A 26,086-nucleotide genomic window follows, 5' to 3' on the forward strand; every position below is an offset into this window, starting at 1 on the left:
TTAAAAAAAGACACACAAAAACAAAGGAGAATAAACTTATTTACTATTTAAACTTCATCACACAGAGCCTTGGGATAAAATCATCATTAAAAAACATTCACTAGAAGGGAAACCCGAAGGCCTCTCCAAGATACATGACTGCTCTGTGTACCATCCATGTTATAAAGTACTTGTGGACATTTAGCACAGATTCAGTCACTGCTTTTGTTTTGGTTTTTTTTTTTTTTGGTCACAACATATTTAGAGATTATATTTTGCACATGCGGAAACAAATACACGAAGAACTATTCTTTTATGAGCACAAACATCTCCTGAAACCATCTCACATGCATACATACGAAACCTAACTAAACTGAAAGAAAACAAACAAACAAAAAAAACTAAAAAAAAAATACCCATCCTACCTCTCACAGGCATCACAAAATAACAAAGTCATTGTTAAACTAAAAGATACTGGAATTCCTTTTACACACTTTCCCTGACACAATAAATCTTCACACAATAAAATGCAAGGGTCAGTGGTACGGAAACAAGTAACGGCAGTTCCACTCTTTTGCACATATGAAACCAAGTGACCCAAGCTATTATTCCAGTCTGAGGCACTTTTTGTTCCTAATATCCAGATGCAGCAGCTTTTTTTTTTCTCCTTTTCTTTCCTTCTTTTTTTTTAATAAAAAAAGAAATGACTGTGGACACCTCCTTCACATTTTCCTTTTCTTCAGCATTTTCACTTCATAAAGCTGCAGTCAATGTGTTTTGTGTGTGGTGAGAAGGGAATGGCACATTCAGTGGTGGTCTCAGCCACAGCCTACATTGGTGGCTCAAGTAGTCTCAGGATTAGGTCTTTGTGTGTGATGAAAGGATATGAAAAGTCAGTTATTTAAACGCAGTCAAGCTGTTGATTTTGGGGAGGAAAAAGGTTTTGCAATTCAGTTTTCCTCAATAAATCACTGCCCTTTTCCAAGGACAGCTGCAGATAGTTCACATGTTCACAGTGTTCTCCAAAACCAAAACAAATCATGATTTTTTCCCCCCAATTCAACACGGGAAGAAATCAAAATTAAGGCGCCACTGCATGAAGTTACTTAAATTCAATAGAAACCGAAGCAGAAAATCATCTTTGTTAAAAGGTAATGAGATTACTGAAGAAAGGGTAAGAGAGTACAGGAAGAAAGAACAACTCTTTAAAATTTATCATTATAATGAACAGAAGAGCAGAAGTCTGACATATACTTCAGCATCCAATAAATATTCTGTTTATAGGCACAGTTTGCAGTTAACAACATATCACCTCGTGCACTCATCCATTGGTGCATTGATGAAGACCACATACCAAAGATGTTTAGCCTCTGCAGATCTATCACAAATGAAAGCTCAGGTACTGAAAAGAAACCTTTGATGAGCCCTCAAAAATGCAGCATCCGTACTATCAGCTACTTGGGAATATCTAGGCTAATGTGCATAAAATACTACCAAATGGATTGGATTTCTAGTACTTTCTCACAAAATTACTTTATTCTATTTCTTAGTTGATCCTCTCTCAAACAAGTACGGGATGTTTTATTAATGCTGCACTGAGCTAGACACTGTTAACCATTTTAACAATGATATTTCAGATTCCAAGCCCCACGCCTATCACTGGAACCTGCATCAACAGAGGTGAAGGCAGGAGGAGGAACAGCAGCTGGTTAAAACACTACAACATCAGCTGGTATTTTCAGAGAATAAGAAAATTAAGTCACAAAATCCCAGTCATTTTAAATGGTACTTCAGTTCAAAATTTCTTCCTTTCAACTTACAAAGAAGATGATCAAGTTCATATCAAACAGAGAATGCATTTCTGCAATTATTTATACTTGGGTAGCTCTTGGAGGCTGCTGTCAGGCCTGCCTTCTGATTAAACTAAGAAATATATAAATACAGTATACAGATCTAAATGAAGTAGGTGCTCAAATCCTCTTAGAAGAATTTAAAGCGCTGTAATGACCCTTACATAAGCAGTGACATACTTGAAGAGACTGCAGGATATGTAAAAATACATAACTCAGAGAAGGAAAAAGAAAGGGAGATGGAGAACTGAGGCTGAGGAAGCTTACAGTACTGAGGTGAGGGGTTAAAAATAAGCAAGCTCACTAGCAAAAATACATCACCATGGCCAAAAAGTTCATTTGGCTTTTTCACTATCTGAATCAAGCTATAAAAAATTAACATCTGATTTTACAAATACATTCCATGCTATATTTAGTGGAAATAAAAACTGTTGTAAAATTGCTTTTTAATTTTCACAAAGAAGTGGTTCAGAAACTTATGGCCAACCAGAATCCAGACCCTTTAGCAGGACAGGAGAGCATACAATTTGTTCTCTATGTTAATGAGTTCTGAATGGGACCACAAACATAGCACTTAAGATATCTCAGTTAAATTACATAACTTACCTTTGGTTTCTTCTCTGTTGATACGCTTTGCGCTACTCACTGAGCTCTGTTCAAGTGCTACACAGTTACATACACCATAAAAGTGTTTTCATAAAGGAGGCTTACTCCTGATTTATAAATCTTCTGAATATGATATTTTCTGTGAATGGATAGTCAACTGCACGAACAGGACATTTCCCATTAGCTGTTAATGTCCTAAGTTATGATGAAAAAATGAGTGCCTCATAGTGAGGACAGCTTTCTGCCCATCTCTCTAAAGACAGGTATGCAATTTTCTGGTGCACTTAAACCTAAAGGAGGGAAGCTATAGACAGAGGGAGAGTTGGTGCTTTGGGAGCTACTGCAAAGCAGCATTCACAAAATCTAACTGGGTTTTCAGAAAAGTACACAAGACCTCTAATGTAATTCTGAGCTTGCTACAAATCTATTTTTTCTTTAACAACTAAATATACAGTAACCATCCACTGACTTGAACACGACTAACTGCTTCTTCTTCATTAATCCAATGAAAGATGCAAAATATTTACTTCCTTTACTTTAAGGAATAAATTTTCATGCAGTATAGCTGTCTAGACTAATCATGCTCATTATGACTGTAGCACAGTGTATAAATCTTATTAGGGACTCAAAAAGAACATTATCAACTTACAGCATTGTCTTAAAGTCTGTATTTAGAGTAATTATGGTGTTCTTAAAACTAGTATATTTTAATTATTAATGTATAGGTACTGAAATGGGTTTGTATTGTAGCTTTTGAGAGCTCAATTAGAATTTGCTTATTTATATATAAATTAAACACTCACTTGCCAAAATAGTAAAGGGCTGCAGTGCTTCACAATAATCCTAGTAATAATTCAGAAAAAAGAGCACTTCTTCAATGCAAATCCGCTCAAGAAAAGCTTCTATGCACAAAGTAAGATGAACCAGTTACTGCATTGTTTATTAAGTTTCACTTGATTCCTCCTGACAACCATTTAAACAATGAATGTTGGGAAATGTCTCTCAGAGAATCAGCGACAATGGCTGGGATCAGAGCTTTTATATTTAGCTAATACTGTTTTTAGAAAGGAGAAAATATTTCTTCCTGAAGGGATTATAGGAGGTCTTATAAAAGACACCTGCAAACAAAGCAAGCGACAAAAGATCTCTATCATAATTGATAACAGTTATCCTTTGTACAGATCTGCGCTTCTTCAGAAATAAATATTGTATCTTTGCTACTGAATTTCAAAAGACATCAACTAATCAACGAGCTTGCTGATCAAGAATAATAAGTTTTAGAAAACCTGACAAGAAGGAAGTGCTTATGCCTAATGGATAGCAGCCTGTTATTAAACAACAGCGAGTTCCTAAGTTTTCTTCTCTGATATCAAAGGGCACAGGCAAGCCTTCAGCCTGTATTCATTTAACAGTGTACTGAACATACAACATCTTCGCTTTTTTGTTTTGAAAAAGAAAAGTTTTTGCTTAAAATACAAAATTTCGCACTTTAACTTTGCCCCTTTTTTTTTTTCCTCCTATTTTTGACAGTTTTTTAGTAGCCTAGTTAAAAAAAAAAATTAAACAGCATGAGGGGAAACGTTTGTAACATGCAGTTTACACCACAAGCTTTGAAGAAGAAAGCAATCACGTATAATGCAGCAGCTTCTACACCTTTATCACAGATCAGTTATATTTTGTAAGCATGTACTGCCTGGACTATGTGTACACTGGTCAAATAACCAGGCTTCCCAATTCCCCAGTTCTCATGTACTTTGCATACAGGTTACCTCCTTCCCCAGCTTGCTTTTGGAACAAAGCAGTTGTCTCTCTCAGAATAAAAACTGTGTCATTCTCAAGAAAATTTGCTTCAGGGTCTGCTCCCAAAAGAAAATATGGACAAGACCACACCAGCTTTGGGTCCCTTCTGTTTACATGGAGTTCTCTAGCATTTTCCCAGCAAATTTTGCATCCTCAGACAACCTCACATGCCTTAAAACCACATGCCAGGGCATGCAAAACACCCACTCAGTTTCTTGCTATAAACACATCACGCAAGTGGGCTGCAACACAACCCTCACACTATTATACATGCACAGAACTAAGGAAAAAGGTTAATCTTTTTATCTCAAGATTTAAGGCCCAGAGGATGCTCTGGCCAAGAGTGGTATATAGTACACACGTTATTCAGTCTGCTGTAAAGAAGACAAATGTGTGGAAACTCTTCTGCGTTGCTTGGCCTAAGGGCCAAGGACTTGTATGCAGAAAAAATGTTTTTGACTTTGTGGAAGTAACCCCTATGTTAAAAGAGAAGAGGACAAGGATTGCACAACAGCCTGATGCCTGATCTTCCAGCCAAAAGGAAAAGCACTTACATATTGTCCCAAGAGAGCTGAAATAAAGTATAATATTCTGTCTAAATGATTGTTAATGAGACTGAAGAAAATTTGGAATCTTTGTAAACTGTAGAAAATGGGTAGTGTACTATGAAAAATGTTGATATTTCATTTTCAGGAAATAATTTATCAAGGCCTTAACATAGGCATTTGAATTCTTCATATTTGCTATGAGCAACTGTAACCCACCCACCCACCCCCCCCCCACACAAAACTACCCAAGAGCAAAACAGCACTTGCTTTAATTGTCAGGTAAAGCACAGTGCCCTCCTTTATTCCCCAAAATAGCATGACGCGCTATAAGGCTTGAAAAACAACTGCATATTTCAATTCTAAGAGCTTAACTACAGTAGGATAGCTCTTTGGAATCTTTTATTTTTTTTCCCCTGTTCTCGAGTTCAGCATTAACAATGTATTTAGTCTTGCTTTTATGAACCTGCAATGTCTTTGGCTTAATTTTAAAGAAGTCAAAGCAAAGTTGAAATCCTGATTGAGAGAGGAAGAAAAGTTAGCAATCACACCTTAATAAACATTTCTGACTGAAATATTACAGGGCTGATCCACTAAGTGGATCCAGAAGATCCACTAAGCCATTTCTTTTGTCTAGCTTCCATGACTCTGTCTGTTCTGTGATTCAAGTTCCTTTGATACAGTACAATCAATCCTTTTGTTGTATTATGCTTTTCACAGAGTTTTATAAGGAGGATTAACAGAAACTGCAACAGAAAAATTACCTTGGTGTCATATATAATCCTTTCATCATCATCGAAATCTCAGTGCTTTGTCCATCTTTTTTTGTCTGTAGTAACTTATTTCACTTGTTCCTATTAAGGCTATTATATTCACCTTATTACTACTAATCTTTTCTTTGTAAATAGCCACACCTATTTTAATCCAAAATGGTGTGGTAAGCATTTGATTCTTTGTGGAAGTAGACACATAATTAGGTTAATCTGTGCTATCTTTTCATGTGAGTTGATTGTTTCTTTACTATGGACATATTTCTTATAACAGCAATAAGCTTGCCAGATTGCTTGGAGGCAAATCAGGAGCAATTTACCAAGCATGTAGCTACTATGAGCTGAAATCCTGACATAATAGCAAGCTGTGTATAGCCACTCCTACCTGCCAGTTATTACTCATGTTAGCTTTTTACTGACACACTGAATTTCAACCACACCTTTCTTTCACAAACAAGCACTTTCCTTAAACTAAACTACATCTGTAATAAACAGCTCATTTTCTCTGAAGCCAACAGGAATCTAAATTCAGAATGCAGTTTAGAAGCAAATGAATTACCTGCACAAAATCCAAAAATGTCAATGGAAGCAAGTCGTCCAGATGGCCAATATCTTTTGAGAAACGATTTAAGATTCTTCCTACAGAAGTTGAGTTGGAAAAGGAAAAAAAATAAAAAAAGGTAAATATTGTTCCTTAAAAGATAAAAATACCTTAAACTATACTTAACAATCAAATAGAAGCAGCTAGTATCTAAAAAGACACCTTCTGAAACCACCATGGAAGACCTTTTACAACCAGTGCAATGTATTTTGAGAAGAATACTTTTTAAGAAATGCTTTTATTTAAACATAAAAGATTGACTACAAAGCTGATGTTGTTCTTTTCCGGCAGTTCAGGCTAATAGTTCAACAGAACATAACAGGTGAAAACTTTATATATTCAGTCTGTGCACATAAAGGGGATTGAAGTATTGGCACCCTAATACAAGTTTCATCAAGTAACATCAGCCAGAATCTGCTTCTGGCCTTGAGTGAAATTCACTAGTGCATGCATGTCTTAGATAGATCACAGTTGATCTAACTGATCCTTTTTAGTATTTCTGTTCTCACCCCTCCTTTGTGAATCCAAACAGCAGGCATTTCTCAAATAAAATTTAAGGTAGATTTCTGTTTGTGCAGGTTTACGTTTAGATTTATTCAACACCTTGACAACACTGCTCTTCATTAAAAGGAATAAAACAATTTTTAATCTGCTGTCACTGAAGCATTTACACTCTTCTATTTTCCCAAGTTCTACATGAGTGAAAAAAAATCAGTAAGAGCAATAGCTCTTTAATAATTAAAGTCACAACACTGCCATCCATAAGTGGATTAGTATCTTTCTCTATTAATTGATATTTCGACTCTACAGGAAAGAAACTAAGCTAAGGATGGGAATCTGTCTGTTATAGGGTGTGCAATGCCCATACATGCATTCACGTTGCTTTTTTATCTACGTATATCTTGATTCAATTATTACTTCTAACTGGTACAAACACATTCTCTGCATTGGCAACAAAAGACTTTTTTTCCCTTTTCAAAGGAGCTCATTAAACTGAAAGTAGTTAAGTTTTAAATTTCCATGGAGTGCACTGGAGACATAATTCAGAGACAACGGCATAAACAGAAGCAACTTCTGTAGCAACCATCATTCTATTTTTCAGTTGATGGCCGTCTCAGAATTACAGATTTTGTTGCGTAACATTGATTTCTTTTTGAAAGGAATTTTCGTTCCACACCAACCAATATGCAAAATCCTCCTCAGGGCTGGGACTCCAAAGATTCTGTTGGCAAACAGCTTGTTCTGCAGTATGCCAGTCCAAAGGCAGTTATGTCAAACATCAACTTAGCATGAATCCTATTTTGGTGCACTGCACATGCAGAGAAAGGGTAACAGCAGCACAAGATTCAGCAAAATATATTTCATAATATTTCTACTAGAAAAGGCAGCTAGTGATTTCACTTATTTCACGATGGAACAGATCCATTAGAAGGAACTCCACGAAAACTTTTTTAAGTTTCCTTTTCCTTTGTCTTCCTTACATTGGGATTTTGCCCATGGAAGAGTACGCACACCCTGCACACATGCTTGAGATAAGACTTTTTAACATCTCTAAACATTGCATTCCAGGATATTTCCCAAAGATCCACGACTTCATTGGTCATTACCCACAGAGGTGCAATGATTCCTTTGGGCAAAGCTTTCCTTAGCAGCTTGTCCCAGAGAGCAGATGAGAGAAAGAACACGGCACAGTTATTGGACTCAGGTAGATATTGGCTTTCTTTCTCCATCTTTGCCTCTTGTATCCTGAGCTACCTTGTTATATGTTACAGAGCAAAGGGCAGAGAAAAGGGCAGAGAAAAGGGAGGTAGCAGCACCCAGCCCCTTTGTGAATCACCATCAGGGGTGCTGACAACAGCCTGGCCCTGTCCCACAGCCTGGAATCAGTGCCCAAATTCAGTTTTACAATCTTCCATCACCTTTTAAACACAAATAAGTTTTATGTGCCATGGTTACAGAGGACTGTCCGCCTCATACAGACTGTCAGCTGCTCTGTAAAGAATCTCTAACACAGCTGCTGGTTGCAGCTGCTATGTGGCTACCCACAGATACGGCATGGCTTGGGTCACTACCAGCATCCTCAGGAAGCAAGCAGTGCCTACCTCACCCCCATGCTCTGACCTGTGGAAGAGCATATCCTAACTTGTTCCTAGGAAAGTGCTGTGTTCATGCTTGATTTGGATAGTGAGGACAAGTCCTTAAGGGCTAGAGGAGAGAAACCGGCACAAAATGCTCACTGACTGTCAGAAGCATTTAACTCTTTTGTAGCTTCACTTCCAACAGGATCCTCGAGTTCAGTTCTCATTTTTTCTCCCTGCCTTAGATTTGAAGAAAGGCCAATTAAAGTTCCTCAAGGAGGAACTCTGCAGAGGTTGAGTTTAGGTTTGGGCAGAATTTTTTGGAAGCTGTGACCATTCTCAATGATTTCCTGAAGTTTCATTTTTGCAACTAAGACTTTGAGGCTGCAAGCATGATACAGATCTGTATCAGTGCTTCTAGCTGATAAGAAAGCAACACAGATACAAATGAGAAGAGCCTGATGTTTGCATTCATCCTGAACACCAGGGGAGGTTGTGACAACGTTCTCTTTTACAGCAACACCTGGTGAAGCTGTTTGAGGAGTACGGTCACAATATTCCTCTGGTCTTCCACTCTCTTCCACATATCCACTAACAACCAATTACTCAAGTTCCTGCGAGTAATTAAGTTTCTCATTAATTGCCAAAACTGTATTTTTGGCAATTGCCTTTAAGCACTGTTACATTTAACAATTTCATTCAGTGCTTCCACAGACTACGTTTTGACAGAGCTACAAGCTGCCACTAGGAAAGTGGAAATTACTCTGACGTTATCAATAAAACATGAAAACATCTTTTAATCTGCCTAATCCTCTTTAGAATGTAAATACAGTAATTCTGTAAAATGACATGAACTAAAATACGAGTGAGCAGAAGAAATGGTATATAAAAGATGTAACTTGAGAACAGTGGAACCTTTTACAGTCCACCTCATACAGTTACAGCAATTTAAACACTGGGGACATGATTCAGCTGGTTCACAAATAAGTACTGAGGTGAATCTCTGGCAGCAGAATGTTACTGCTTGTGAATTTTCAAGTTACTGGAAAAAAGTTGTCCATGGTCTATTTAGTGTTTGCATATCGTAATTCCAGAAAACAGCACCTCAAGTCATTACGATTAAAAAAATGCCCTGCTTCTTGCTAAGAGGTCTCTTTCTCTCATAATGCCAGTGTTATTCCAGTGACTACTTTCATGACTTCAGAAAAGGAAGCAACATAGTTCTATTTTTGTGATGCTGGTTTTCAGTAATATTACCCTGCTGACTGTGTAAGAGAAGACACAGGCCCTGAAGATTTATTTCAGATCCTGTTCATAAAGATATAACTGCACTGGCATTTTATTCAGTGTGTTCAGCACAGAAGGCGGCTACGGTAACCCACTAAAGCAAGCAAATTCCAGCACCAGATAGCAGAGAGCAGCGTAGCTCCAAGCAGAAGTGCGATACTTTGAAAACATCCACAAAATGCCCTGTAGCCATCATGATGTTGCACTGAGAACGATTGCTAAATTTACAAGGATGTCTGCAAGTAAATGAGGTCTATTTTGCAAGGTATGGAGAAACAACTGTCTCTACTTATGGGAAGCACAGCAAATCAGTGGCTTAGTTATGCATTATTAACCATGCAAGAGAAAACCTTCCAGATATGAAAATAACAGTAGTCATTTTCAGTCAGGATTCAAAATGCTTACAGTTACTACCACAGTTTCTACCTGCATTTGCAAAGCTAGCTTTTAGAGATGGCACTTTAGACTAAAGAAACTGTTGCACCTGCTATTCAGGAAGGACAAGGTTTGTACAAGGTATACTAAAACAAAATACAATTTCCCCTCCAAAGCTTTTAACATCCTGCTCTTCCAAATTCAGACCATCAACATCACCATACAATACCTAACGCTTAAAAAAGACAACATACCTTGTGAGCATTCCTGTGACACAGATAGATGCTGAGAGACAGTATTTCTTACACCTAATCAGCTCACAAAAATCTTCCAGCTCACCTAATGCTTGTCCCTTTTATTGATATCACTGAAATTCAGTTTAAGTTTCAAAAGGAAAAAGGAACTACTAAATACAGAATTTGCAAGGCAATTGAAATTTCATGAAAAGGCTACAGGAAAAAAAAAAAAAACCCTCTTGAAAACAACAACACAAGAACTGAGCATGCTGATGTCACAACAGCACCCAAATTTGCAAATGCAATCTGGTGCTTTAATCATTCTCAAGCTCCCACTTAGCGTGCTGTGTGAGTAGTGAGCTGCAGAAGAGAACGTGCTCTTTTCCACAATTCCATGTTTGTTTTTACATTAAGTAATTTAATCAGAAAACACACTGTTGTTAAATTTTTTCCTTAGTAATTAAATAGCTATTCAATGCCAATTAATCATAGTTAAATAAAAGTCTGTCACCAAAGTGCTATGTACACATTTGAGACTATTTAATGGTCAAATACTTGGCAGTATCAAAGTTAAATAATGATTCATTAAACGTCCTCCACTACACAATAGTTAGGCTAAACTTGAAGTGAAAGAATCAAGCTCCTTTGTTCTCCATGAAAGAGCCATCTAACCTCAGAATGTGATACTTTTTACTTACAAACTCTGTAGATTGCTTTAATTGCACGAATCAGAATGTGTTCAGGTGCGACAGACTCACTTTGCTTCTGCAGGTGCTTACTGATACCTTGGAATTGATGTTCAAACCTATCATCCAAATAATGAAAACACTTGACAGTGCACCACACCTACTTAAAATGTTTATACATACTTTATGATGAAAGAAATATAATCCAAACTGAATCAACACTTGTGATGTAAACACCAGAAAATAAGAGGATTATATATATATTTTTTTTTTTTTAAATAAGAAATGAGGATCTTCCACAGGACCAACCAAACGCCACCAATAGCATTCAATATTGCAAAATGTAAATTCCAAGGGTCAAGGACTCCAAGAGCTGCTGCACATTATTTCTAAATGTATTTGGCATTTCTAGTATCCTTTGTTGGCCACTGCATTCACTGAAATATTTCTCTGTAACAGAATAAAGCAGACATAGATTTTACATGCCTTGCAAAGAGCTCACTCTTTCTACCCACTGGCTTCACCATACATTGCAGAAATACTTTGTTACTCCTCTAGTCCACTGACTGGCTTCTTCAGAAAATACAGGTTTTAAGGAGAAGGGCCTTCCTTCTAGGGACAGAAAGCTTTTCCTTCTTGTGTATGTGTGAGTGCCTGCACAGCTGTGCACGCTTAGAACTTCTTCCTCCACCCTCCCAAATGAGGCTAATCCTCAATCCAGACAATTTTAAATACCTCCCACTTTAGTTGAATACACAGTCTATTAATAAATGCTGCTTTACTTAACGTAAACAACTCCGTAGCAACTGGCATAACGATAGCTTTCATGTACAAGAACACTGCACTTCTGAGGGGAAAAGTCTTCAAAATCCCTTTAACAGTGAAGACATGGATGCTCCCCCCATCACCTGGTCTCCATGAAGAAAAAGTAACAAATTAAACATCATCATCTCCCACTCCGCACTGCAAACTAGTAGAAACTTGTCTGAAAGCAAGTTGTACCGTTAGGAATTGATTCAGTAAGCTACTTAATCATATACGTAGAAATAATGAAAGCAACCCTAAGTGCAGCTGCACATTTGCCCCAAGCAGTTGTGCCACAGAAACATTCTCCTGGTTTAAGACAACTTTAATTTGAAGGAACTCCACTTTGCTGCAACCCGCTTTCATCAGCAAGGAGAAAGCCCTGCACATCACATTCTGCTGACAGTATGCTCCAGGTCCTGCTGGAAAGAGGATGCAGAGCGTAGGCACGAGCATGGTGACCGTGTTACTGCACTGTCATCATTCACTGTCCTGGGGAAATGCACCATGACAGACCACACTGAAGTTTTTGACAAGGTGAGCTACAGGTAAAGGTGTTAACTTCCCCTAAAGAGAGAAGTAATCTCCTTAAACAGTCCAAATTACAGATTATAAAGCCAAAGTAATTTTCTACAAACACGTGGCAGTAAAATAATGCTCAGACGTTGCCTGAGCATGTAATAACATAATAACATAATACTCAAAGGTGAAAATAAAAGGAATAACTGCACAGAACTGGCTATGCTTAAACATACATCCATTCAGCTACACTGAACAATTTTTCCCTGTCAGTGGCATAAATCGACAGCTCCACATATACTGTGCTGTGAAGCTATGGCATTCTGTGACTGGTAAGTCTGTGCTCATGCTCACTTTTCACTCACACACACACACACACACACACACAGAAAAAAATACTGTGGCTACAAGCAGCCTTCCATTCGATCAAAGCTGTGACAAAAGTGGATTGTCCATATCAAATGTTGGCAGCAAGCAGACATTACATCAACCTTGTAAAATACAACTATGAAATCAACGAAGTAATTAAAGATGGATTACTGCCTTTGAAAGGAATTGTAAGTTTGTGAAATATTTCTTCAGAAAGAAATCTGGAAATGCATCTCCTACATAGCTGTCAATTACTGATCTACTCTGGCTTTTCTTCCATATTTCTACAAAGAAACGTCAATAGGTCTGTTATCTTTTTTTAATATATGTTTAGCACCACACATCCACATAACTGCCACATACAGCATTACTGTCTTCCCTACAGGCATCCTATAAATATAAATAAGAAATGCTATCCCATTTTTTTTTCTTTAGCAGCCTGAAACTGACAGGAATATTATCACTTTCTTAGACATTTGCAAATAGGCACGGTGGTGCAGGGCCAAAATATGCTGAGATCATAATATCCGTTTATCTAAACTGCCAGCATGCAATAAATTCAGGTGGGATGCTTTCTATCCAAATTAATTTACTACTTGAAAAGGACTTTTTACACAAATGCTGTCAAACAGGAAAACAGCTGGGAAATGGGAAGAAAATGTGAATGCTGTGTTTGATCTTATTTTTAAGTGTAGGATTTAAAGACGAAAGGATAACTATTGATGATGATAAGAACGAAAAACAGGCTTCTGTGCACATAATTTCTATTTTTACTGATGATGGAGATGTCTGTTACCTAGCATAAATGTAATGATCCCAAGCGTACAGTTTTTTTCTTGAGCTTTACAATCCATCAGTTTAGCTCAGGACTCCAACAACCTACCGACTAGAACTGCCTTGCTTGTAGGAAACCAGAAAAGGTCAACGCTCCATGCAAGTCCCACTTGTCCCTTCCTTAAATTGTATGGGATAGTTTATTTCCCTCTTTCAATACAATCAGAGATGCATTGGTGATAACTATCAGTTATCACCAATCACAGTCTATCTCCCCAGTTAAGATACAATGGATAAAGCATATGTAAATTCTTCATTAAAAACAAAAAAGCCCTGTAACCTTCCTTCATTCTAGAACTGCTTTCATGTGAAGTTTCCAAATGCTTCCTGCATTTTCATATTATATATCATTACCATCTAAACACATTAGCTATAAGGTCAGAATTTGTAACAGACTCAAAGATAGTTTTACTTCAGTTGCTACATTAGGTGCACTTAGGTGGTCACAAGCGAAACATTTAAACTTATTTATTTTACAAAAACAAGGTAGATCTAGGGTAACATATCAATTAGCAATTTCAAAAATTATTGATCAGTGTAATACAACGTCCTATAACAATCACTAGCATTCACAGATTTATCTTTATTAGCTTACTGTGAAAGAAAGCATTTGAGTCAATCAGAAACAACGAACTTCTGGCTATACAGCAGAGTTTTACCCTCTAACTAAAGTACAGAGCCACATCTTCACTTCAAAATTAGAATGACAATGGAAGTGGATGTCTAATGTGGCACAGATTGCCTCCTGCCTCATTGTAACACTAAATCTTTCACACATTATCTGTTATGAAGATTGCTCAAAGTTCTAACAATATCCAACTTCGGAGCTATTTTTTGTTTTCCTGAGTTTTGTGGAAGAAATCCATACTTAAACATACTGAAACAAATAGAAACTAAAATATCTACTCTAACATACTATCAAAAACACAACTTAATTTCTGCCATGTAATGCAAAATAAATAACACCACAATGCACAAGCCCAACTGAATTTAAAAAATGTATTTGTAAGAAGAAGAGGGAGTACAAGAGTTGACACTGGCCTCCATCCCCTCCTGAAAAACAAAAAAGGCAACACTCTGTGACATTTATTCAAGACCACGTGTTAAGCTGTTTTCTATCTACCGAATTTTCTGTTGATTTACATCACTTTATTCTACTACAGATGTAAAGTTATCTATTTTATCTTCCTACTTATTACAAAGCATCATAAAGTAATAGAAACCTGAAAGAGTATATATGAAATATAGGCTTACACTGGATTTTTACAGGCTACATCATTAAACCACAAACACCCAGTTGTTAAAGAATATAGCGTAATATAGCTCTCTGTTTTCCTATAAAAGCAGTTAAGATTGAAATATGCCCCAATTGTTTTGCTGCTATTTTGAGGCAAGAAGAAGAGTTTCAAGTGAGTTCAACCAAACACTACCGATCAGGAGAAACTGATCTGAAGACTGCTGTTGATCATATTTTTACGTAACATGAGGAACGTTGCTCTTAGAGAGCTGGTGGTCATACATCAGTATGCATCTGTATAAGAATTAAAACAAAAAGGGAAAAACACATCACATTTTTGGTAAGGTTTTCTAACATTAAATGGAGCTTTTCCTATACTACTTATGTCATCAGAACTGGTTTCAGAGTAGGCCTTAGATACTGTATTCCAGAAAAATCTCAAGAAAAAGAATATCACATAGCTCCTGCAAATATGCTCATATCTACTGTTTTTTTTTTTTTTTTTTTTTTTTTTTTTTACCATTTTTTACTTTTCCCAGGCACTGAAGCTAGAACGGCCAAATCAACATTCCAGCCAAAGATGTCAATAACCAAGACACTGAATATAAAGCTTTTCCCTCCTTAAATTCTCATCTGAAATTGCTATGCGGCAGATACAATGACCACAAAGAAGACAAGTATTATCTTATATTTCGTCAATCAGATGTAATCAGATCACCTCCTACATATTGAAGAGAACACACTTTGCCTGTTCAATCCCATTTCTGAAGCCATGGAAGGTAATTCCATACAGACTACTGTGAAAGCTATGACAAGACTTCTGGCCTCTATCTAATCCATCCATTTTGGAGTACAAAGTCTTCGGGCAGCTCAAAGAGCAGAGCCATTTTACATCCTCATCTGACTGAAAACACACGTCTTCTGCTTCGGTTCAATCATTTTCTTCTCTTTAGCTTCAGTTTCTTTCTCCTTCTCTGTTCTTCCGGAAAACGGGAACTGTTTGGCAAGATTCCCTCTAAAGACCATTCCATCCATACATACGCGCTTTATGAAAATACCATTTCTTTTTAAGAACTCAAACCACAGAAGAGCTACTGCAACAACCCAGGTTTGGCTAGACAGAAATCGCAACAGATAACATCAGGTAAAAATCAGAACAGTGTTTCAGTTTGCTGTGCAAACAATTGAAGAATTTGCTTTTAAAAATTTCTGTGTGTTAAAAAAAAAAACAAAAAAAACAAAAAAACAAAAAGGACATCTTCTCCATGAACTTAGAAATTCTGCTTCAATTTAGGACATTTTAAACCACATCTTAGAGCAAAACCTCCTCTGGTCTCTCCCGTCAAAGCTGTTCTGCCTTTGGATGAATCAGTGAGTAAGTATGGCACCGGAAGAAGGCAAATGAGTGTTTGCCTGAAGGCTACAGCAATCAGCATGGGAAGGACTTCAGCTGGATTCAAATCCCTTTTTATTTTTGCCTAATTTGGGGCATGGAATGAATCCTTTCCCGAGGACTGGGCTGTAGGGGAAAAGGAGGGATGACTTCACCTCCTCTTCAGTTTTGTGATTGGCATCAAATTCCCCTTGCAAATCTGGCCTCACAAGCAACCAAAAATCTTTTGTCTCAGAAGAGCTGAAGGCAACAACCACATCCTAACAATTTTCTTCAAGCAAGAATGCTGTCCAAAGGAATCTAGATATAGTCTGGCAATGCATTTCTTTGGGCCATCAGCTTCCGGCGGAAAAAAATCAGTGTAAACTTCTTTACAGCCTAAACTATAATTAACAACACTGGAATGGAAATGTGGGTCATAATATACATTCAAATAAGAAAAAAGCAAAATATGACCTCTTCTCTTCCATATATTAGATTCATTACATTTTTTAAAAAGTAATTTTAATAATTAAATGCTAAGAATTGTGAAAAATTGCATTGCATGGTATATAACTTTACTGTACCCCCTCTACTGGGCAACTATTAGAAAGCTTCACCTGAAAAAAAAAATAAAAATTATACTAGAAGCAAGTAGCTACAAGTGATGACTATGCTAAAGCACCAGTGGTATATTAATCAAATAAACTTTAGTGTTCATATAAATGTACACCTTGTGCTCCTTCTCGTAGATTTCCTGACAACTGAATGTTGGGAGTATTTTACTTAAATCCGCTGCTTGAATAATTAAAAAACCTGTTTACAGTTGCATTGCTTAAAACTAACAAACGACCTAGTAAGGCCCTAAAACATTCAATTTCATGCCTTTTAAATAATAAGAAACAAACTAAGAACAGCAAACCAGCATACACTAACAGCAACTTTTCTTCACTTTTCTGTAAGCAAAGAATTTCACTCACATCAAGGAAAAAAGATGACTTCTTTGAACAGTCATTCAAGCAAAAGTGAATACAAGTGAATTTACAATCTATTTTGTCTTTGTTCAATTCAAAGATAGACTTTAATGCGAAACTCTGATTTACAGCTGTCCAGCAGCAGGAACACCTAAATAAACAAACAGGCAAAAGCAGAAGACTGTAGTCTGTAACAGTGGACTTCTGAGAATGTTATCATTTGTTATTTGCATGACAGAAACTCCCAAAAGAGGATTAATGTATCTGAAGTGGGAGTCAAAGCCACTAGGCTGGACAACCGCACAGCCAGCGGCATGCCCTTCCCTCAAGAGTTTGTTGTGTCAGTGAAGGGAAACCAACACAATTGGCTGTAAAAGGAACAAAGAGACAAGGGAAGATGCAGCAGTAAGCTGGAACATAAAGTTGCAAGACAAGATGTGCACCTTTTTATTTTCTTTTAAACACGGGAAAACAAAGGAATGAGGGAATGAATTAGTTTCCCTACTCGTACCTTTAACTAGTCTCCGTTTATAGATATACTGTGGTTACAGTGATACTGGTATATCTTCAGAGATTATTTTAAGATGAAGGAGAGCCAGCTCGTGGATGAACTCTGCTGCACAGGGAGCAGGAAGTTACAAAGATGTAAGCATGAAAGATAAGCAGACAAAAATGATGATAGAGGGTGGAAGACACACAGGAATGTGCAAACAGCTGCAGTTACCAGGTGCAGAAATAGTAAAAGCTTTGCAGGAGCACCGGGCTAATGCTTAAATGAAGCCACAATCTTTCTACACCTCCTGGTAGGCTCCTCAAAATACACTGGGGCTGTAAGATAAAGAATGAGCCTTCTCTCCATCTGGCCCTGGGGAGGAGCTGCAAGACAGCCTTGTCAAAAGACTAGCTGGTAGTAAGTCACAGAAGCTGCCAAATCTGGCACATTTGGATACTGTGAGACTCTTGCACGTATTGATTTGAATTTTCATCCTGTGCAGATTTGACTGTTTGCATGTTCACTCTCCTTCAACTTCTGTTTCATTTAATGTACATCTGTTCTCTGACTTTCCTCTTCTCCACATTTCCTCAACATTTATTCTATTTCTCCTCACCACAGCACAACAAGTTGTTGGACATAAACAAGTATACTTAGAAGAGAATACCAACCCAAGCACAACACAGGCATGAAGCCTGGTGAAGCCAGATAAAGGCTAAGAAATGTGGATGGGTAAGATATACTGAGATAGTGGAGAGGGAAGACTTGGTCAAAGAAACAGCTGAAGAAAATAACCCAACCTGGATCTCATGACATTGACTCAACTGGGACAAACAAATGGGAAGGTGAACCAAAGGTGGCCACAACACTTTAAGCAGAACAGTGCCTGAATTAATGTTTTGGAAATGCAATGTGACAAAACCAGCCAGATAAGGAAACTGCAACAGCAACGTGAGTCATACAAGGAACAGGAAGGATGTTTTACACTGAAAAACATGAGAAATCCTTAGAGCAAATGAGATATCAGGTTGTGAAATAGTTCCCAAATTAGAACTGTGAAAGCCACAATGCTATTGTCACCCAAAGTAAGATTGTGAAATACATTCATAAGATACTACATAGCTATAAATCAGTTGATATATACTAACTACTCAGAAGGTTATACATAGACAGATGAGGCAAGAGTTGCAATCAGTTCAGAGATGCCTTTAGAGAACAGTGCAGAGGATTTGAGTAACCTTTTGCATTGAACTGCTCTTAAAGAAGCGTATCTCACTCCACTAACTGCAAAACTGAGCAACAAAGCTGGTGAGGAGTCTGGAGCACAGGCTGGAGGAGATGGGATTGTTCAGTCTGGAGGAGGCTCAGAGGAGACCTTATTGCTCTATAAAGCTACCTGAAGGGAGGTTGTAGTGAGCTGGGGGTCGGCCTCTTCTCTCGTGTAACTAGTGATAAGACTAGAGGGAATGGCTTCAAACTGTGCCAGGGGAGATTTAGGCTGGACGTTAGGAAATACTACTTTTCTGAAAGAGTGCTCAGGCACTGGAATGGGCTGTCCAGGGAGGTGGTGGAGTCACCAACACTAGAGGTGTTCAAGGAACATTTGGATGTTGTGTTGAGGGTTTAGTGAGTACTATTGGTGACAGGTAGATGGTTGGACTGGATGACCTTGAAGGTCTTTTCCAACCTTGGTGATTCTGTGATTCTGTGAACTAAAAGAGCATTAACTAAAATAAACATACTTACCTTTCAGCTGTTTATATCTAATCTATACAACACCATAAAATTCCCTCATGTAACTTAAAGTTGTATTTTGGAATAAATACCACAGATTTTACTAACAGTTACTGATCATAATCTAATCCTAGGGGAGAAGCTGTTATTCTGAATTTAATATGGCATTAACAAATATCTCTGATAAAGCTGAATTATAATGGAAAAACATACATATAATAAAATTAAATTACAGAAAAATCTCTTTGATTCCTTTTCCTCTACACATAGCTGCATAACCAATAACTGCATAACCAGAAAACTTGATCCTGGATCAGTTTGTGGGTACATTAAAAATACGAAGCAGAAGCATAACTAACAACAAAAAAACCTACGACAGAAGGCAAGATTGTGTCAATATCCCAACCACCATTAATATTACAAAGCATTAATTACTAAAAGATAGCACTATAGATATTTAATTGTAATATTTAGAGAATAAATATTGACTCTAATAGTTCTCAAAACGTAGCTTAATTTTAGAATGCATATGAACAGCATCCAATACATTTTTCATCACAGCTGAATCGTATTTACAACGCCTCTTAGCTTTCAGAATGTCTATTTTGTCCTTGACTGACTCCAGAGAAGAAGTCCTTAAAGAGCAATTCACATTCCAAATACGAAAATTCAATTTCTAAAGTTCCTAGCGGCCAACCATACAGTGGTCATGTTTTCATCAAAGATTACAAAGAATTTTAAGTGTTTGGATCATTCCAGAATCCTTTAGGACCTTCTGGACAACAGCATTATATATTATTTTTCAATTTTCCATATTCTGCATTTTTTCAAAGAAAATCCAGGGAAACTTCCTGACATCAAGGTTTTGTATACTTTTAGGATTTTTTCTGCAAAACTGTCATCATTAGTCACTGTCACAGTGCAGAAAATTACGGTTTTGTGAAACCTAAGTCTCTGATACAGCACACGATCCATGTGCTGAGGTCTATTCCCCCTTACAAAAGACTCTTCACTTCAGCAGGGCACTACCCTCAAATGTGCAGAGGTCTGTCCACAACGCACCACCCAGGAAGGACGTGGACCTAAATTAAATCAAGACATTGTGAATTACCTGAACTAAAAACCCAAATTAATACTGAAAACATGACCTCAGATACGCTGTAGAATAATATTAATAACATGCTACAGCTTGCATCGGTCATATTCTCTCTCCTCAGTGCTTTCAGACCCCAGAATGACCATTTGGTTCAGAAAAGAGATCCCAGAAGAACTGAAACGTTCTGACATCAGAGAATTCAAACTGAATTTGAATCCCATTGAGAAGTATGACTCATCTCAGAGGTTTAAATTAGATTATCAACAAAGTGAGGCAGCACAGTAAATCTACAATAAAAGATGAATGCCTACAGGAAAATAATTTTTGCCCCTAGTGGCAGATGCTTGAACTTTAAAGGATCTGAGACTAAGCTCTTTGTATAAGCCTTCCTGATGTAAAACAATTGAAATGATTTCTTTAGTTGGTCCAACTTTGCTCCATATGCCACATGGAAACAACGTCTAAACCCTGTAAAAGAAAGTATATTGTCACTTCTAAACCAATTGAGGATCAAACAATTTACAGAAACCAAGACTTATTTTGCTGACAATTAAGCTCTATCACCAGGACTTGAGATTCAATGAAATTTGACAATTGTGAAGAAAGAGGCTTTTGTTTAAGTAAGTCTGAAGCATTTGGAAGAATCAACAGAAAATCGGAAAACTGAATTAGATCTTAGTATGAGAGCCTTTGAGGATAGTCTAGAATTCAGTAATTAAACTGCCTTCTTTGCTTTGCTCTGTTTCCTCTCTGAATTGCTTTTGGTATTACAGAAGAAATAGAAATATAGGCTGATTTGGTCTAGGGAGCAAATATTTTACCCATCACACTTCTTAGATCAAACAGCGTTTGTTTGTCTAGTCCACTGGTCAAGCTCCATTACAAAGAACTTCCAATCTTTTAAAGATTAGATGAAAAACAAATATGACAAACAAGCTGTACACAGTAAGGGAATCTGAAGACCCTTTTAAGTCTTTTTTTCCTATGCTGAAAGCCATATTTATTTTGCAGTAACTTAGACACGATCCAAAGAAGTTAGCAAATTCTATTCCAGCACTGAAGATCACTAGTTAGTATAATATTCTTGCATCTTCTCCTCATAGAATCAAAGAATGAACATACTTCCTTGTTTCTTAAAGAAATGTGATACTAGCTTGTTCTCCTGTACATTTAATTGAAAAAGAAATAGATAAGATTCCTGTTCAAAACATCTTCATGCCTACTTTACAATCAATAAAGAGCAGTCAATAGGCATCTGAACGCCTTGCAGTGCAGAACTACAAAAAGCTTAAGCAGAGTGCAAAGGTATTAACAAGCTAATCTGTCCTTACAGGACTGGATTTTAAACTGAAAACATCTGAGATCCATTTCAGACTCTGGATTTTGCATTTCACAGAATGTGTGTCTCTTGTAAGTATATATTATTGTTTCTTTATTGTGAGGCTAACATGGGAAAAAAATAATGAAAATCTGTTTTTTTTCCCACTGTTATCTTTTAAGCAGAAGGGCACTTCTGCTGCATCAGAGTTTATTCTTCCTTAAATAAAAAAAAAAGAAAGTTAGGATTTTTTTTTTTTTTTTTTAAGATTTTGTTGTTGTTTTCAAACACAAGCAGCATCTAATGAGTGGCTTTGAATTCAATATTAAACAAAAAGTCCTAACTTAATTATGAAGAAAGATCATCATCACTATTTGGAATATTAAAACCTGCCAGCTTTACAAAAACCCCAAGGCTTTTTGTTTTTTTTCTTTCTCTCAAGGTTAGTTTCATTCTGGAAGTGCTTCGATTTGTAAATATCGGAACTATTCCAGAAAATTATACCTAGTCTTCTGTTGAAAATATTGGGAAGAAAATATTCCTTCTATAATATTAGTTCAGTAGAAAAAGATGACTCTTCTAAAGCTAAAATCATCTTCTAAAGCTAAAACCACTGCACAATTCTAGTGCTTCCAGCTTGTAGAGGTTTCTGTAGATATCTTTTGTCCTGTGAGAGAACCACATACTTTTTTCTCCAACAGTAGAGGAGCATCAGCTGACCAGCGATACCCACTTTTGACTTTTCCTTAAATCATTTTTTATTTAGGAAATACCAGAAATATTCAGAAGGCTTACAGTGGCTGTTTCCCTTTGTGTGGTTAGTGAGACCGGAGAAAGGAGACTGGAGAATGAAGGAAGGGAGGAAGGAAAGCAGCGTTATATTAGCATCGGGGATAACATACTTATTACACACACATATTAAAATTATTATTCATTAATTTTCCTTAAATTTAACAATAAATTTGAATGCTGAAGATTGTATGATATTCATCCTTAAGCACACGAGACAACTATGAACAAATTTTATTTCTTCATAAAGAACAGCTACGAATAAGACAGACCCTGAACTCTCATACTGTAATGTACAGGAAATTCAGTTCCCCTACCATAAGATTTAGAGCAGAAGTCTACATTTTGTGCTATGACACCCTGGAAGAGCCTGAATCTCTGTCATATACCTAGGCTAATGTTAACCTTCATCAAAACCCTTGTTTGTCTCATCATTTCTCACTGTATATAATCTTCAATCTGGAATCTTAAATTATTAGAAAACAGAAGAATTTAGGGATTTGAAGAAGTTGTACTATCTTACTACTTGAAACTCTGATTTCCGTTATTCAAGGGAAAACGTTATTTGGACAAACACATTTTCTACTTTATACTTAACAGCTCAACCAAGTATGTAGCATACAACAAATGTGATCTGAATGGGTACAGGAACCCTGGAACTTAACTTTGCTTTCAGTCTCTCCTTTTGCAAACTGAAAGTTAGGCTCCTACCTCCTTAGGCACTGCGAAGATTTACTCACATTTACAGGTTATAACAGAAATATAAGTTCTTCTCTAAGTTGCCCAGCATGAAGGACATACCCCACTTCAACAAGAGGGAAAGAAAACAAACACAACTAGAGACAGAGAACCATGACTCTTCTGAAAGTGTTCATTATCCCATGTAATGAAATGATAACTGTACAAACATTTAACATTCTAAGAGAAGACAGACGCTCACCACCTTCTCTGCTAAGAACAGCATGACATTATAAATATAAGTGCACTACAAGAAGAGATGAATGAGACGGTTTAAAGTTTACAGCTTTAAATTTTCATATTAAAACAAAAGAAATAAAAACAACACAGAACTGAGTAAACGCCCCCAGTATCACATTACTTACTGTCCTCTGGTCATGTCTTAGAAAGAATGGGGTGGGAACAGTATTCCTGTATGAGAAATTAGTTATGACATCTTAAAAACAGATGTAGGAAACTTTGAAAATTTAGATTGAACTGAATCTGTTTTGGGCTGTGAATGTGCAAACTGATGAATGTGAGACTATTCTGAGAAATGAATACATGCAAGGAAATGGAAGCATGTATTTTTGATGAAGGGAAGCTTACCACAAAGCAGTAGGGTGTTGCTTTTTTTTTTTTTTTTTTTTTTGCCTACGCACAAATTAGCAATATTCTACATTGCATCATTTGCATCTTAAATAGACAATAACTTCATTGAGAAAAAAACAGGTTTACCACACACATACAATCTCATCATATCTGATAAAAAGAAAACTGAGAAAGAGAAATGTTAGGCCATCTATCCTTCATCTTTTATATCTTATAACAGCCAACAATAATGCTCATATTCCAAATTATCACCTTCTCTTTTTTCCATGCGCTGTCAGATTATTCTGCGTTCCGCATCTCAACATTAACACAGGGTAGTGAAGATTAATGCGTGGAAGAAAGCGAGATACATGCAGAATACAGTTTAAAGAGGTTAGGAGAGATGGAAAAGTAGCATTCCCAGACACAGAAAATAGAGGATAAATTCAGGTATACAGGGGGTGAAAACAGTCAAGGAACATGCTGGCGGAAGCACGATCTTGCAGGAAGTTTTAACAACTTCCCCTGAGTTCAAATATCTTATATATAATATGAGTAGCTTGCTATAAAATTTCAAGCTTGAGGTGTATTGTTGACCTCAATAACATTTTTCAACTGGCGAAGTGAAGATGGATGAGGGAAAGCATATCTGTAAGAACATCATGTCAGCAGTCATTCACAAGTCTTCTACAGCAGTGAAAAGACCAAAAGGAAAACAAAAACACAAGCATACAATTCATTCTACCCTGAACCAAACAACTGAGAATGAAGTCTTGCCATCTTTCTCCAATATACCACTCAGCTTGCTATGCGCTCTGGCTCTTTCAGTACATCCTCCTACCTATTGTTCATTTGAACAGTGGCCAAAACAGCCTCAGCTTTTTCACGCATTTCAGAAATCTCCTCATTCCACAATCTCTTGCTAGGGCCCACCACAACTAAATGTTCTGCTCAAGCAGAAAACAAACACTAAGTCAACTAAAGTTGCATGTCAGAATCACCTCAGAAAATGTTCAACAGGAGCCCAAATAATGAACATTAATAAAAAGAACACTAAGAATGAACAGTAACCAAATTCATGGAACCTACCCCACAGCAGGTACTGTCATAAGCAGTAATTAATATCCATTACAAAATTCATTATAGCACTATTGTCCAGTAGCTAATAAATCAAAAACACTACCAAACAAGTTTTTCATATACTTGATAGTATTTTAAAATAATTCGTAAAGTTGCCTTAAGACTGGTAGCTGCCAACACATACAGCTTGCCATAATACTGCCTCTCCCAAACAAAGCATTATTTTGTATTAAATAACCAGAAGTCAAAACTTGAAGAAGCTCCTCTCTATGTCTTCATCTGTATATGTAACAAAAAACACCGACAACTTATCTACCCAAACTGATTCCTAGAAAAAGAATACCAGGGGAAGACAGAAAGCAAGCAATATCTCATATTATTCACAAACAGATAAGTAATTAATTCTGACTACTAAATTTGCACTTTTTAAACTGAACAGGACAGTAAAGCAGAGCTTGAGACAATACCTCCAAAATGCAGAGACTCCACTTGCCTACTTTTAGATTTCTATCATTCAGTTTTCACTTTGGATTGCCAGAACAGGCAGATTCACATACAACATCCATTCTTTTCTACATTAAAATTTTAATTTTGGATCAAGAAGTGCCCTTTGTTTCCAAGTACTCTCTAAGATCACCACAGGCACAAACTAATCTTCACTTGTTGCATAATCTGCAAGATGCTGGCAATCTGAAAAAAAAAAGAGTAATTAATTCACCCAGATGCTGCAGTGCAAATTACCTAAGATCATCTGGGAGAGCGATTTCCGTGCATTACAAAACAGAAGAACAGAGCTAATGAAATGAGTTTGCACTCTAATAGTCTTTGTTTTCTTTCAGTTAACAGCCATTCTGATAAAAAATAAAAAAATAAAAACGGTCTGCAAGCACCACAGTGGTCTGTATGTCCATAAGAAATGACAATAAGAAGTTAAAGAATGGGAAAGAATCAAGAAAAGCCAGCGCTTTGATGTACAGGGCTTTCTCCTGGGATGCTAGACTCCTGCCTTCCAAACCCTTCCTAAACCAGTGAGTGAGGAGATGGGGCCTTCCTTCCCACACTCCACTCACACATTCTCACCACCACCTGGCCGTTTGCCATCTCTGCCCTACTGCTCACAAAGTAATTCTTTTAGAAATTCTTCTACCTTATTCCAAGGTCGAGTGAAAGTAGGTTTTTGAGAACTTCATTTCTCAAAAATGCTCATCTCCCACCCACGACTGGTATCTATAAGCAAGGAAGAACTTCTTTACTGTCAAGAGTAACAGCACTGGAACAGGCTGCCCAGAAAGGATTGCAGCCTTCTTCCACGGAGATACTCAAGACCTGTCTGGACACCTACCTGT

General features: G+C 37.1%; 1 protein-coding gene across 2 annotated transcripts in view; it reads right to left on the bottom strand.

The window, feature by feature from the left end:
• The window catches only part of ABCC4 (ATP binding cassette subfamily C member 4), a 152,919-nt gene that overhangs the window by 61,112 nt on the left and 65,721 nt on the right, over nucleotides 1-26,086 (bottom strand). For both annotated transcript variants that reach the window (XM_042867260.1, XM_042867259.1), the window contains one exon: nucleotides 6,110-6,189. In XM_042867260.1, the coding sequence (XP_042723194.1) occupies nucleotides 6,110-6,189 (80 nt within the window). The remainder of the gene's footprint in view (nucleotides 1-6,109; nucleotides 6,190-26,086) is intronic.

This window comes from Lagopus leucura, unplaced genomic scaffold, assembly GCF_019238085.1.
Source record: "Lagopus leucura isolate 7727_CA_CO unplaced genomic scaffold, USGS_WTPT01 Super-Scaffold_100001, whole genome shotgun sequence".
In the NCBI taxonomy this organism is placed as follows: domain Eukaryota; kingdom Metazoa; phylum Chordata; class Aves; order Galliformes; family Phasianidae; genus Lagopus; species Lagopus leucura.